This window comes from Dendropsophus ebraccatus, chromosome 5 (genome assembly GCF_027789765.1).
Source record: "Dendropsophus ebraccatus isolate aDenEbr1 chromosome 5, aDenEbr1.pat, whole genome shotgun sequence".
NCBI classification, from domain to species: domain Eukaryota; kingdom Metazoa; phylum Chordata; class Amphibia; order Anura; family Hylidae; genus Dendropsophus; species Dendropsophus ebraccatus.
The window spans coordinates 40668391-40684645 of record NC_091458.1 but is presented as its reverse complement, the minus strand read 5'-3'; the positions used below and the strand labels follow the sequence as shown (position 1 = coordinate 40684645).

Below are 16255 nucleotides of genomic sequence, written 5' to 3'. Positions count from 1 at the left end.
AAATCTTTGAAAATTGAATCCAGCATTGAATGATGTGCATTGCCCTATGGGTTGACAGTTGTCAGATATGGCTCAAGATTCAATGTAAGTCAAAGTGGGATTTTCCAAAATGTTGAAGAAAAAAACCCATCAGAGCAGTATGGACGAGCAGTAACCCAACATGGCTCTGTTTACTGGCAAATAATAGCTGATCGGTGTATGTACCTGGTGTCATCACCTCACCGATCAAATAACAGACATGAATAAAAAACGTAAAAAAAGTAAAGTCTTAGAAAACCCCTTTAACCCTAATAAACTTTATTGCTTGTTAATAAGTTGTAGAACAGACACGTTTTTTTTTTTTACGATGGATCTTCCAGAAACAGTGTCACTCATGTTAAAATTATCATTAAGAGAGTCCGTGGTCGAGCATGCACGCTACCACACTATTTACTTATTACCCAGCCAAAGATAGCCAAGTACAATTTTACAATTGGTGCAATAGCAGGAAAATAGAGCTCCACCATCCTTTTATTAGCACAGAGGATAATGGGTTCCCATTTTAGTGATTGTGGGGTCCCAGTGGTCATACCCCCACCAATACAGGTGAAGGTTGTCTGTAACAACCAATATGATCACTACTTTCCTTTTTAGGAGCACCTTGGCCCCTTTAATGTGCTGACTGCTGGGGGTCCCAGGGGAAGGACCCTCACAGTCAAATTAAGACCCATGAATAAAAACCATTCAGGTTTCAATTCACTGGGAATAAGAGAGGAGTTTAAATACAATGGGGCAAGCCTTGTGCAAAGTAACATTGCCTATAAAAACTTATAGCAGGCCTGTGAAAAATCAAAGCTGGATTCTGATTGGTTGCTAAGGGCAACTGCTCTGCTGGTTCTTTACACAAGGCCCAATAAATCTCCCCATTAGGGCTGCCAGGTAAACATGGCTACAATCTATGGCCTATGGTTGTATCCATGTTTTCAAGGACTTCCTAGGGTGGCAGCCCACTGCTGGGAGTTGAATGCTGAACGTGGCCGAACCCGAACACTTTTATGAAGTTCACTCTATACTGTGTACTATAAGGCTATGTTCCCACACTGTAAGGGTCCTATTCCACGGGCCGAGGAGGGCCTGATCAACGATGTAAACGACGTTTACTGAGCCTATTCCACGGCCTGATGATCGTTGAGCGAGGGCTGCAAGGATATCGTTACCGATGTCCTTGCAGCCCTTGCAGCATCATACATTACCTGTCAGGTCTTCTTCTCCGCTCTGTCTTCATTCCCGGGTCCAGCACTTTCTATCTTCAGAATGGCCGGTCAGCTGACAGGCCACACTCAGCCAATCACAGGCCGCGGCGGTCTCGGCCTGTGATTGGCTGAGCGCTCCGTCAGCTGACCGGCCATTGTGAAGATAGAGCGCGCAGGACCCGGGGATGAATACAGAGCGGAGAAGAAGACCTGACAGGTAATGTGTGATGCTGCTTCTTCTCAAATCGTCGGTCGCCCGCCGCGCACCGCTATTCAACTGTAGCGATGTGCGTGGGGGAACGATGATTTTAGGTCTGGCCCTAAATGAACGATCAGCCGATGACACGATCATCGGCTGATTGTTCTCTCTATTTCACCGAACGATAATCAGCCGAATCGGGCCAAATGGGGGTGATCCAGCCGATTATCATTACTGTGGAAAAGAAAAGATCATCATCTGAAAAGATCATCCCGGCCGGTATTGCAGCACCAGCCTGATGATCTTTAGCTACGCTTAGTTCTGATGTGGGCGCATCAGTATGCACCCGCATCAGAACTCCCCTCTGCACACTATGGAGCGTGCGTCCGGAGCTGCATCCTCCAAAGTGTGCACTGACAGGGTTTTCTGCGGCCGCTATTCAGCGTCGTTAGGGAGCCCGGCCAGAGTGTATACTATGTGTATACACTCCGGCCGGGATTCCCTCAGAAGGCAGCACTACGTAAGTTCTATGGGAATCATGGCCGTTGTAACAACAGCCGTGATTCCCATGGAACTTACATTGTGTGAACATAGCCTTAATGTACACAGTGATGTCCCTGGGCAGCAATACTGTAATCCCCCAAAAAATTATAATTCTATGCTCTGCAGCCTGTTTGCAGTGTTTGCATGCTATAGCTGCAGTACAGAATGGACAGTACAGTACAGATCCATTGCAGCTCCCTGTAAGGTGAGTGACCAAGAGTGCTGCTCTGAAGGAGAAATGCAGAAGGGACCTCATTCCCTTGACTCTCACGATAATGAAACATTAGGCAATAATAATGTTATGACATACCCTAGTGATGTACCATAACTTTAAAAGATGGGAATAGCTCTAGGAAGGCATTTTGCCACAATTAAATGATACATTTCACTGTTAAATCACGAAAAACAAAACAATATTTAATTTAAATCATTTAAAAAAATGTTTGTGGCTCTAGAGACTGTGACATGCTTGTTATGGTGCCCCCTTGTGTTATTATAAGTCCCTCTCAAAATATCCACCTAATGTGGTCAGAGCTGGCGGACACACATGCTCAGTCTCACTGTGTGGATCCTCATGTACAAGGGCGACCAATACGAATCACCACACCATAAAGGGTTTATTATCACGGCTACTGATCGCATTAAAAAATGGACACTAGGGGGCAGCATAACAAATAATAATACCAATATTTAGACACAGCAGCATTTTAAAAAAAAAATATCCAAGTGGAAAAACTGTCCCAGAAAGTCACATTGAGATTAAAAATATACAAAACTGCAAGAAAGACAAAAATAAAGATATAAAATACTAGGACGATTAGGCCGTGCTGTCCCTTTTCAGCTGGGTTCACAGTAGGTTTAGGGTCAGTGTTCAGCTGTGCTGTCCTAACCTATACAACCTAATATGTAGCCCTTTGCCTGGCTATCATTAACTAGATGTATGCCAAATGAATCAAGAGGCCACAACTCAAGTACCCCCAAAGGGTGGAGAACAAGGGGACTCAGCTCTTTTCTACAGGGCCTCTGTTCCTCCATCTGTCTTGTTTTCTGTAGCATACTTTTTCATAAACCTCATTCGTATTGTCCTTACTATTACATAAGTATACAGCGTTTTCATTGTACCTATATTTTGCAAACATTAAGTTAAGTACTTTCAAAACCATATCAGACAATAGGCCTCCCCCCACCTTAAGACACCTCTGATACATGAGATGACACCAGTATCAGAAATGGCACATGGTAGGTTGGGGACTTGTTATATAGATTTTGCAATGATACCTTTAAGTTATCACGTGCCATACAAAGCTATATACCAGCGTATAAAAATAAATATCTGTATACTACTACAGTATATAAATTACAGAATATAGTTTCCTGTTCCTATTTAATTTCACTTGAATGAAAAACCTGCATTTCTACTTCTGGAAACTGTAGGTCTGTGGTTGCTGGAGAGCTAAGGAAATGTCAGTAGCCCACTCAAATGAACATGTTATTCCAGTAGGTGGCAGCACCAAACCATCGTTTGGGGACTGTTTCTATCAAAGTAGATCCAGACAAAGGAAACCTACCTATTCATTACCAGCTTAGCAGTAGAGTATAGCAATGTGCCACCAAGAGCCTTCCTATTAGACACTGGATTGTGTAATTTAGAAGAACCATTACTTATGGTCCTATTAGACAAAGCGATTCTACGTTTTCTCTGAATAACGATAAACGATTGCAAACAACTAGAAATCTTTTCGCATTATACATAGAACGATAGTCATTAGTTACAATCTTAACTACGATAGTTTTCTACTCTAGTAGAAACAATCTTAATAACCAATGAAAGATGTGTATATACACCGAAAGATGATTTTATGGTCAGCTCAAAAGATGACGGCACACGGACACATTTTCGTTAGTCCTTTGATCGTTCGCTGCTTATACAAAGAAAGATTATCAATTACTGTAAGTTCAAACGATATACAGTAACGATATTTCGCACAATAATTTTACAGTGTAATAGCGCCCTGAATGTTGAGTATTGTTATATCTGGGAAATTCATTTTAAGCAATTATACAATTTGGGATCTATTATGTGTAGGTAAAATGATATTCTGACTAATTTAGAGGAGTTATATTAGTAATTTAAGTTTTATATTTATTGAATAGCTGTATTGGTGGTGCATCTATATTATACGCATAGCTGTAGTATTAATATTATATTTGTAGTGTAGTTATGGTTATTATATTAGCATTGTAAGGTTTATATTTTGGCGAATAGTTGTAGCTGGTGAATTAATAATCACAGTACATTATAATTGTAAGTTTTAGATTTTAGTAGTATTAGTTATATTAAGACAGTGGTTATTATATTATGTATTATAGGTTTTACGTTATTCAAACAGTTCTTATATTAGTACTGTGGCAATATCCATAAACTACTACAGTTGCTGTTTTAGTATTGTACTGTAGTTATTGTAATATTAGTTATTATAGTTGTATAGGTGCTATACTAGAAGTTATAAGTAGTTGCTATATATTAGTGTAGCTGTTTTATTAGTAATTAACATAGTAGTAGTATAGTTGTAAAATGAGTTGTTGCTATATTAGTAGTGTAGGTATTTAATTAGTAGTTATACTGCGGGAGCAGGTTGCTATATTACTAGAGCAATTATATTAGTAGATACTGTATAATAGTAGAGTTGTAGTTATTATATTAGTAGTTATACTAGGTGAGTTGTAGTTATTATATTACTAGTGTAGTTATTATATTAGTAGTTATACTAGGTGAGTTGTAGTTATTATATTACTAGTGTAGTTATTATATTAGTAGTTATACTAGGAGAGTTGTAGTTATTATATTAGTAGTTATACTAATAGATTTGTAGTTATTATATTACTAGTGTAGTTATTATATTAGTAGTTATACTAATAGATTTGTAGTTATTATATTACTAGTGTAGTTATTCTATTAGTAGTTATACTAGTAAAGTTGTAGTTACTATATTAGTAGTTATAGTAGTAGTTAGGTGCTATATTATTAATGCAGTTGTGCATTACAAAGTAATAAAATAGATGTTAAATGCTACATTATAACAAATAGCTAATGATCGAGAATAAAGGAGAAAATATAGTAATGATCTAGAAAACAGGGACAAATATAGTAATAATCTAGAATACAGTACCTGAACACATATAGTTATGATCTAGAATACAGTACCTGAACACATATTGTAATGATCTAGAATACAGTACCTGAACACTTATTGTAATGATCTAGAATACAGTAACACATATAGTAATAATCTACAATACAAGAACAAATATAGTAATGATCTAGAATACAGGAATAAATATAGTTAAAGTCTAGAATTCAGGAACAAATAGAGTAATTATCTAGAACAAATAGAGTAATGATCTAGAATACAAGAATACATAGTAATGATTTAAAATGCAGGAACAAATATAATGATCTAGAATGCAGGACTAAATATAGTAATAATCTAGAATATAGGAACAAACGCTCAAAAGCCAATTCCCAGTTACACATTTTCAACACTCCAGAACTGCCGGACTGTGTCATACCTATCGCAGGCTCTGAGGGAGCCGCACATAGTCCTAGGCATTGGAAGAACATGATATGGGGAAGTCATGTAACGCCCCCCTTAGGCACTTTATAGGTATAACACACTGTATTGGTTTGGCCCGGAGTGTGACTAGGTGTGAAAGGTGAATATTGAGGAAAGGAAACACTCATAGTAAGTAGGTCATTTTGATTGGCAAAGTGTGACAATATGTAATCGTACATTGTTTAGTGGGGGGTGGGGTACAGTAGTGACCCCCCTCATCAGCGGGGGGAGGGGGGTACAGATGCTGTATTACATTATATAATACCAGGGTCATGTGGAAATAGAATCTCTCTAGCAAATTGATGATCCACTGAGTTGCCCCATTTCTTTCTGCTCAGCTGGACCACGGTTTTTCCATCAAGAGATCAGGGTCTTTGGACTACTACCAACAGCCAGGAATGTATTGGATAAGGTATGAGATGGTTCAGCGCCAACAGTCAGTGTTTCCATGGCGACGTGCTGGCAGTCTCCATTAACCAGTCCCTTCAGTGGATAAACATGCTTTTTATTTTATTTATTTTTTTATACCCAGTCCATATGCCGCTTTATAAGTTCTAATCTCAGTCTTTGTTGAGATTTCGCATCCGCCTTCTCCATCCCTTTTCGTCCATTATCCACGCTGACATGGCCGGCTTTCTTCATCTCACATTTGCTGGATACCTCCTGTGGTTTAAAAGACAGAATATATTCAGATACTGTACAGTGCATTAACCTTAACCACAAATAGTTAAAAAAAAAAATTGCTATTGTGATTTCAGTCTTCCTAATAAAAGACAGAAATGTAGCAGAGCTGATTTTGTTAAATGATATACCAAGGTGTGCCAAACTACAAACTCAGCTCTTCAAAGTATTCAAGTTTACAGAATATTTATATCCTGGAGTTTTAAACCACACAAAACACAACCCTTACCGAAAACCCGACGACTAACAATGCATAACAATGATAATGCATTGAGCATCAGTCACTTCAGTGTGTTATGGTCTGAAGTTTATTGTCTGGTTCTTTGTACTGTTGTCTCAATATCTCTATATTTTAGTAATGTTGCTTCTTGTATAATACAGAGCTTGAATTGTTTGGGGGAGATTTATCAAAGGGTGTAAATATACACCTGGTGTAAACTTCCCACAGCAACCAATCACAGCTCCTCTTTTCTTTCACCAGAGCTGGAAGCTGAGCTGTGATTGGTTGCTGTGGGCAGTTTACACCAGTCTAAATTTTACACCCTTTGATAAATCTCCCCCTTTGTGTCTATCAACTTTTGTTTAACGCAACTGCACATGCCATGTAAAGGGAATTTTATTTCTATGTTATGATGATAACTAAGTAAGAAGGTAATATAGCCAAATGACGTGTTGTGACCTATTGCCATTAAATACAGGAGTAATGCGAGCTGTTTATTCTAGGGTCATTTTGCACTGCAATGAAATAACATAGAAAGTGTTAGGCTATAGTCTCTGACCACCTTAAAGTGTACCTGTCAGGAGGACAGCTGCCAGATCAGCAGTGAATTCCGTGCCGTGAGTGGAAGTTCGGCTCTCCATGGCTATGAACATGTATGACCCCATTGGATCAGGAGGTGTGAGCCTGAATAATAAATAGCCCCTCAGACTTATATTTAACCCGCCTGGGGTTATACACACTTCCCTGGTCTCATAGTTACATCCCCTATATCTGATTCATTCCCCCTTAGACACATAGTCACACCCCCCTGAGCCTGATTAATGTCCCCTCAGCCTCATATTTACAGCCCTCAAGGCAAATTCACACTCCTTCATTCTCATATCCCCCTGAGCCTGATTCATGGCAGCTAACCCTATAGTCACACCCTAAGCCTATATTCAGACCTCCTTTTGAAATAAAGTTTCCGCCCATCTGACTATTTAGGGAAAAGTGCAAATAGTCAACAAGAACAACAAAAAAGCAGCATCAAAATCAGGATACCCAAGGCCATAAAATGACATTTCTAATACTAACCTCAGGTCCTTTTTAATCCCTTTAAATACAGTAAACAGACAAGACAAGGTGGATAGTTTTCCCATAGGCCAATGATTTGCCACTGATTCTAACAAAGACTCCATATGAGATGGGCTGCTTATATTTTTAGCATAGCATAGTCAGAGGCTATGTTTCCAGTTGGGGAAAATATCAGGAAAAGTGGCCATCTTGTAACATGGACAGCCGCTAATAATGATCATGATGCCCAATATGTTCCCGAAGTGGGAACATAGCCTAAGAATGTTTTTTTTATATATATATGGGCCTTTTAACCCAAACTGGCTAACAAAAACTAGCCTTATTACCCATAATAACTAGTCAGAGCTCAAAACCCCTAACATCAAACTGAATAGTATGCTGTTATTGGCCCTTCTGGGAGCACGGACAGCTATGATAATGCACAGGCTGAAAAAAGATCAGGGCAAACTACATTATATCCACCTGTTCTTTGACCCAGGTCGTATTAAATATCATTAAAGTATCATTATACATGTAGCAGAGCTGAGGTTGTTACTTGTCAGAACTCACAATGAGATCACAAGTGCTGTGCTTTTACATAGAGCTGCACACAAACCTACATAAATTCATGGGTTATAAGGTTGCAGGAACAAGTTAAAGGTGTACTCTGGAGAAAATAACATTTAAATCAGCTGGTTCCAGACAGCTATACAGATTTGTAAGTTACTTCTATTTAAAAATCTCAAATCCTCTTGTACGTATCAGCTGCTGTATGTGCTAAAGGAAGTAGTCTGACACAGCACTCTCTGCTGTCACCTCTGTCCATGTCTTGAACTGTCCAGAGGAGGAGAAGTTTTCTATGGGGTTTTGATGCTGCTGTGGAGGTTCCTGACATGGACAGAGGTGGCAGCAGAGAGCACTGTGTCACACTGAAAAGAATACACCACTTCCTGCAGGACATACAGCTGCTGATAAGTACTGGAAGCCAAGATTTTTTTTAATAGATGTAATTTACAAATGGGTATAACTACATATATATACCCCCCCGCCCCACGTATTCTCCTAAATGACAAACTCGGCTCTGCTGCATCTGTATATATAAACAGCCTGACATTCGCTCTATATACATGTATAACAAAACTCATACAGCATTATAGAATAATGAATGGTCTTATTGTAACTGTATGTTATATTGATGTGGCTAAGAGCAGCCAGGGAGTTATTTACCATAGGAAACATATGCTGATCGCTATTGGCTTTGGACCATAAGCCTCTTACAACAAATCATTCTAATGCAAACCTTGTCTAATCTCCCAGACACGGCTGACACCCCCATAACTTTCAGCCAGCTGCTGAGGGTGGCTATTCAAAAAACTCAATCTCAGGCTTCTCCGTGATAAAGTGCAAGCAGAATTAAGCTGTGTTTGGACCGTCAAGAGAATGGACATAGTCTTAAAAGAACCATTACACTAGAAACAGGGCATTACTTATTTACAGAGTTTTCACTGCTCAGGATTGCAAGCACAATTCACCTTGAGGCAAATGGCTCTCCTGGGTGTCTTGCAGAGCTGGAGTAAATAGTAAGGCTGTGTTTCTATCATTCTATTCAGCTGGAGCGGATACTATTGGAGGAGTGATAGATATGGGATTTATTACATGTTTAGTTTGAGAGGATAAAACAGCCTCCTGTCCCTAGTACAGAATGGAGCTGGTGCAGGAGGGTTTCTGTACAGGCTAGGGACAACTTCAAGAAGGAAGAATATATCTTTATTTATGGTATGCTGACTCCTCCTCCATCATGTTACTTGTATCCTGCATTTTTCAGCAGTTTTCTCTCTGCAAGCTTCATCTTTAGTTGTCAGTCAGTTCCTGAGCTCAGCTAAATAATAGCAGAGATTACTTATAATGATGTCTCCCAGAAGCAGTATGAAAGACATTATGCAGCAATAATGAGAAGTGTAACTGTAAATCCAACACTAGAGTATGATAGAATACTACAGCAGAAGTGTCTGTGCTTCTATCCTTTTCTTTCTTCAGCTGCTCTGTCCCTCTCCCTTCCCCATTTCCATAGACTTTCATGGGTAGCAGCTGTAACCTGATCTTAAAAATACAAATCTTTTTCTCAAGATGGATTTTTACCAGTAAATTGAAGTGAAGGAGGCAGGGATTTGGAGAAGTTTAAAGGGGAACTATCAGGAGGTTAGACAAATCTAACCTGCAGATAGCCCCCTATAGAGTCGGGGACACTGAGGAGGAAGTTGTGTCTTACCTTTCTCCTTGGCACTGGTCCCGCGCTGTTAGTCGGAGTTAACTTCACTCTGGAGCACTGTTAGGAGCCTTACCGCATCATCTGACCCGCACCTTCTAATGATAAACGATGGTGGTGACAGGCCGGATGACACAGCAGTGCTCCTAACGGTGTTTCAGAGCAGAATTTACCCCATCTAACAGGACTGGCACTTGCTGATAGTTCCCCTTTAATAAGTGGAGAGAGGCATTTTTCTGAAATAAAATATATTACACAGTTCATACCATTGATGAGGAATAAATGCTACACCTTAATTCCTTGACTAATGTGTCCCTCCTTCCCCTGCACCATAGGTTAGGTTTGAGGAGTAAAGGTCAGATAGAGAAAGGGAAAAAAAAAAACCTTAATTTTTATGTTCACAAGTTATGTTAGTGTGCTAACAAATGACATTTAATTATTATCTATTATATGAGGTAATTTACATGTATTACAGTACATACGTGCTCTGAAAAAAGCACAGTGAATAAACATAGTACTAAAACCATGCTCAGTACACAAATACAGTACCCAAACCAAGCTCAGTACACAAATACAGTACCTGAACCAAGTTCAATACATAAATACAGTACACAAACCAAACTTAGTACATACATACAGTACCAGAACCAAGCTCAGTACATAAATACAGTACCAGAACCAAGCTCAGTGCATAATTACAGCACCAGAATCAAAATCAGTACATAAATACAGTACCAGAACCAAGCTCGGTACATAATTACAACATTAGAACAAAACTCAGTATAAATGTCAAAGCCAATAAAGTCTGGATCCTGCTTTTACCAAGTCGTATCTCAGCTCTGCCTCTCCCTTTACTACTTGCAGATCAAATTGCAATAAAACAACATAACTTCTGGATATTCAGCTCCCAAAATGACCTGACAAATTATCAGATCATGCTGGAACAATAGGACCTTAATCACCTTACAAAGTGATACCTAGTACCAGGTGGTATTTACTAGACTCAGCTATGGAACCAATGCAGGGTGTTTGTAATATGGTGCTATGGTTAAATTTGACAAGTCTTGCTCAGAACCACCCCCAACTCTGCATCTGCACTAAGCACCAGGCAACCTCTCCTCTACCCAGAACCAGCCCTAGACATATCACATTCCTCCAATATTATACAGCTTGCTTTGCTGTGGATAACCTACTGTGCTACTGTGAAAACAGGGAGGTGTAGAGTAGGGAGAGGAGATGAAGTTAGTCCTGAGATGACAATAGCCAGGAGCTGTAAGCTGTCAGATCTATGTAAGCAGCACAGCCAGCTATGTAAAGGAGTTGCACACTACAGCAGTAAACTTTTAGCAAAAAGTCAGATCAATTTGCCTTTATAAAGCAAATAATTAAAAAAAAATGGTGCTAAGTTGTCCAGCCTTAGATGATAATATAAAGAAAATAAAGTTTTGTTCGGCGTATAATATTTGGTGTAGAAGAATTGTTCTGAATTAGTTCATGAATAATCAGTATTGTTCCTGTAGAACACATGCTAGACCACATCAGCCATCAGCTCTGCCTCCTGATCCCCCTTCTCCTCTCAAGAGCCAGACACTTCTATTAGCAGCTATTTACCCGAAAAGATCAGGCACTTGAATTCAAAATGCTCAATCCTTCCTTTCCCTGACATAAATAGTGGAAACTCACAAGGCCCCCATACACATTAGAGAATTACCATGGTTCTTATTCCTAACACCCATTGGTTTCATCGTTTCTTACAAAGGAAAGTTGCAGGTAGGCATACATGTCAACTTCATGGTAACCATTCAAGTTGATGGCTGCCCATGTAATCTATGATTGTGTCAGTATCTGCAACTCCAGCTCTGGTAAACCATAGTTTTCTCAGTTTTGGCTCTATGCAATAGAGTCACAAATGAGACACACACACCAGTTACTCTATCTTAGTGAGGCAACCACTTTAAGGTGAAACACTCAACTTTACCAATAGCCGGGTTAAAAGTTGATTAGAGGCTAATTTTCTTAAAAGCTTATATTATCATCTCTTAAATGCATGTTATGCTTTTATAATCCTGTCTTCACAGGGTCCTATTACGCGGGCAGACTACGGCCCGGTCATTTTAGTAAGCTAGATCGGCGCTCGTTTACTGGACCTATTAGACGGCCTGATAAACGGGCAGCAAGTGCTGCATGGATGTCCTTAGTGATGTCCATGCAGCCCTTGCCCAAACACCTGATACCTTAACCTTTCCCCACTCCCGGTCTTCTGTCCTGTGCTCTACAGCTCCCCGGTCCCGGCGCCTGAGCCAATCACAGGACGGGACCACTGCAGCCTGTGATTGGCTCAGTGGCCTGTCAGCTGACAGGATGCCCGGGACCTAGAAGCTGTGGAGCACAGGAGAGGTAAGGTTTCAGGTGTTTGGGCAATCTTCAGCCATCGGCCATGCATTGCTATTACATGTATCGGTCGATGCCTGACAATTTTAGGTCCAAACCTAAACCAATCATCAGCCAATGATCATTTCATCAGGTGATCATTATTTCTATTACATGGAGCGATAATTAGCCAAATCAGCCATTTATTAGGGCCCTCAAAGTCACAGTCTACAAGTTCTACCCTGTAGACTTGTTCAGAGCTCAGTGAAACACCTTCACCCATAATTAATCATTGGAATTATAACCACTGTACTGCACAGCTTTGAGAGTGTTTTGCTAGATAATCTGGTAATTCATATTGTTTTGTTTTGTTTTTAAAACCCAACTCAATCTACCCTTTTAGTCTAAATCTTAAGTCATAAGCCAGGGTATGACCTTCAAGCCTATAGCTGTGCTTTTGGTGGAGTGATTCTTTACTGACTAGTAGACAAATAGGGGTCTATTGTGACATATAGATTTACATGGCTTATGATTAAATTGAATGTCATTTTCTTAGGTATATATGTGTATAGTGAGCTGTTTATGGAGCTAGAATCTGCTAAAAAAACTAAGGTGGTCATGGTTAGTCCTGCTTCATGTTTCTTTTTTTTATGCGAGGGCAGTGCAGAAAAGTTGCTATGTTATTTCAGTGACGGTAGAATGTTCCTTATTTTGGTGATTTTTTTATACCAGTAGTTGAGTTTTTTAATATCAGAGACTCATGGTGAGCCGAGGAGGTCACACAAGGCAAGAACAGTGTAGAGATGTTTTTGGACTAATATATCCAAAAGTTTTATTATTGAGAATTTAAAATCTTTATCATTTGCTGCTTCCCCCCAGACCACCGCTCTTGATAAGGAGAGGCAGGTTTTCAGACGAAGACGCAACCAGGATGTGAGGAGACGATTCATGGCTCAGCCAGCTGCACCTGAACTCACTTCAGAGTCAGAGGACTATTCACCAAGTTCATCTGAGACTGTTCGCTCACCTAACTCACCCTTTTAAGGAAACACTTTAAGTCTTGGCTTAACCCTTCGAGACTTCCGAATGAGAACAAGAAACCCTTCTGGAAATCAGTTTTGGACATTACCAGTCGTGATAATAATTCTAGGTTTGAAAGAACAAACAGCAGGGGTGAAAGTATGACAACGAGGACGCCATTTGTCCCGATAGGGTAAAAGCTTGTAATATCTTCTTACGAATGACTGATATATGAATGAATATAAGGCTGCTATGTGTGGAGAAGACATAGATGGGGTTACGTTTGATTAACACATACAGCAACCATGCAGATTATTATGGGTAATACATGTTTTGCCCAGGATTAATAGTGAATATACTGATTGTAACACTGAGATATTGGAGAATGATAGAATAATATTATTGTGAATTATTATATGTAATCTGAAGCACAGCCACATTACGGTGGGTAATCTCTCATCCGAATGTTTCCGAAACACCTGTCTGCGGGGCCTAACACGAGGCCAAGTCATGAGTGTATGCCTATGTTATCACAGATGCATGAGAAAGAAAATAGGGATTGTTGCGAGACGTTTCGCAAGTACGGACTGACTTAAAGGGAATCCGAGATCAGTCCTATCCATCTTTCTATCACTCCCATTATACATTCCCCCCAGAAGGCCCGAAAGGAAATTCGCAGAGAGTGGATGTATCAAAAAAACGTTGTTGCAAACCAGAAACGGAAATTCTACATTTTAAGAAAGCCAAATTTGCCGGTTAGTGTCTGTTTGTGAGCTTATGTAGTTGTAATGCAGATCTTCAGTTCGATTACAATGGATGCCAATACGTGAGAGCGATGTATGTCTATCTTGCCTGTTGTCTTTCAACGTCTGTCATACTCCACCGAGGAAAAAAAATAAATCCAAATTTTTTTTTTCCCCCTTTGTTTGTCATTTTAAAATAAAGTTTGAATCTTCGGTCATTGTTTTTCTATTTGCTTTGCTCATAACCATTTTTTTCACTTTCATTGTCCTCTGTTGTAGAAATATTGTCTTTAAAACATTGAATGATAAAGAAAAAAAAACAACGATTTTATGACTGCTCCACTTCTGTGAATTGCCCGATTTACCCCAAGATGTAAAAAACCATTGGGGTTAGACATATATTAATAAATTTAGTTTAAGTTTGGTAATTCTACAAGGCGCTGATAACACTTGAAACAACTGAAAAACAACACAAAGAGAGAGTATAGGTATAGTAGAGTATGGAAGGGCATTTTTTTCCACTAGCGCTCAGCATGGCTTGTGCATTGTATGTTCACCATGAAAAAGGTATTTTGATGGTAAAACCTTTTTTTCTATTAAAAGAACTGATATTGGTAAATAAAGTTATATATTACTACTTTTCTGTACTTTAGATGCAAACTGTCTGCTCTATTGTCTTCATTGCCCCATTTCCTGTCTTGTGGTACATCCGGTAACAGATTTACTGCTCCTGCTGTACACTCTAGCTAGCTATATCTCCTTGACAAAAAAACCTCACCCTTTACACCCAAAGGAGCCTCCCGCAGGAGATAGAGATGGATGAATTCCCAGCTAGAGTGTACATCGAGAATAGAAAATCTTTTATAGAACAGAGCAGACAGGTGGCATCAGAAGCAGAAGAAAATCATGAATGACAACAAAAAGGTAATAAAATAACTTTATTTACCACTATATATTGATTTATTAGACAGTTGACAATAGGTTTTACCTTTTAAAAAACTCCTCAAAGTACCATACTACAGTATATAAATATATATATATGTAGCCTGTAAAAATCTTGAATAACTGTACACACGTTGAATTTGTACTAATCCTCAGTTAAAGCCTTGAATACAGTCTAGGGCTATGTTCCCACACTGTCTTATTCTAGCCATCTCACAGCTGTCTTCTAGGAAGGACCTTTATTCTGAGGCCAAATAACGGATGTTATTTCGTAATTGCGGTCATGATTGTACAAATAACGGCCATCATTATAGAAATAACAGCCATTACATGGCCTCAAAATTACGGCCGTCCTAAAAGATTGACATCAAATGGCAAAAAAAAAGACAGTGTGGGAACCTTGAGTAGCATTCTTAACAGAAAATCCGGGGTCAGACATTTTTTTTTTTCAAAAGAGCCAGAGAGGAGGTGTCTGAACAATACAACCTACCTCCAGCACAGGGGTCCACTGTCCCCCACTCCAGACACAAGTTGTGACTAGAGATGAGCGGAACTTTCGGACTTTCAGTCCGAAAGCCACTCACTCCAGTGCGATGCCTGCGATCCCAGGAGCGTAGTTGCGCTCCCGGGAATCTGCGGGCAGGATCTTCCAGGGAATTCAAGATACATTCCCTGGAAATCCAGGGAATGTATCTTGAATTCCCTGGAAGATCCTGCCCGCAGATTCCCGGGAGCGCAACTATGCACCCGGGATCGCAGGCATTGTAATTGAGCGAAGATGCCATCGGACCAAAAGTCCAACGGTTCGCTCATCTCTAGTCGTGACATGTCAGCCCTGCTCAGCCAGTCAGTGGCTGTAGCGGAGTCCTGCCTTGGCTGCTGACTGGCTGAGCAAGGCTGACATGATGTGACCCAGGTTCCCGCTCAGACCGGGAAGTGTCGAGGGGACCGAAAACCGGAGCGGGGGACAGCGGACCCCTGCGCTGGAGTCGGGGAGGTAGGTGAATGTTGTCATGTTCAGCCACCTCCTCCTTGTCTATTTTGAAAAAAAAAAGTCTGACACCGGACTTCTTTAATTTAGCTGACTGTCCCTGGAAAATCCACCAACTTGTTGTCAAGTACATCCTTAAAGGGGTTATCCAGGGTTAGAGCACCACTCCTGTTGTCAGGTTGTGTGTGGCATAACAATTAAGCTCCATTCACTTTAATAGGGCTGAGCTGCAAGACCCTACACCCAAACTCTGGGCAAGAGTGGTTCATTGTCTGGAAGAAAACAGCCATGGTTTTCTAAGCCTGGATAGCCCCTTTTTAATAACTTAACCTACATCAGTTTGCCCATCAGAATATCTAGTGTTAAGATTGTAAAGCTATT

The 16255-nt window shown here is 40.0% G+C and overlaps 1 protein-coding gene across 3 annotated transcripts in view; it reads left to right on the top strand.

Moving 5' to 3' along the window:
- DCLK1 (doublecortin like kinase 1) overlaps positions 1 to 14214 on the top strand; it is a 239095-nt gene extending 224881 nt beyond the window's left edge. For 2 of the 3 annotated variants that reach the window (XM_069969924.1, XM_069969923.1), the window contains exon 17: positions 13058 to 14214. In XM_069969924.1, coding sequence (XP_069826025.1) covers positions 13058 to 13222 — 165 coding nt within the window. In that variant the 3' untranslated portion in view covers positions 13223 to 14214. Of the gene's footprint in view, positions 1 to 5926; positions 6001 to 13057 lie in introns of all 3 variants that reach the window. The other variant, XM_069969926.1, reaches the window with a different exon arrangement.
- Positions 14215 to 16255: the final 2041 nt, after the last annotated feature.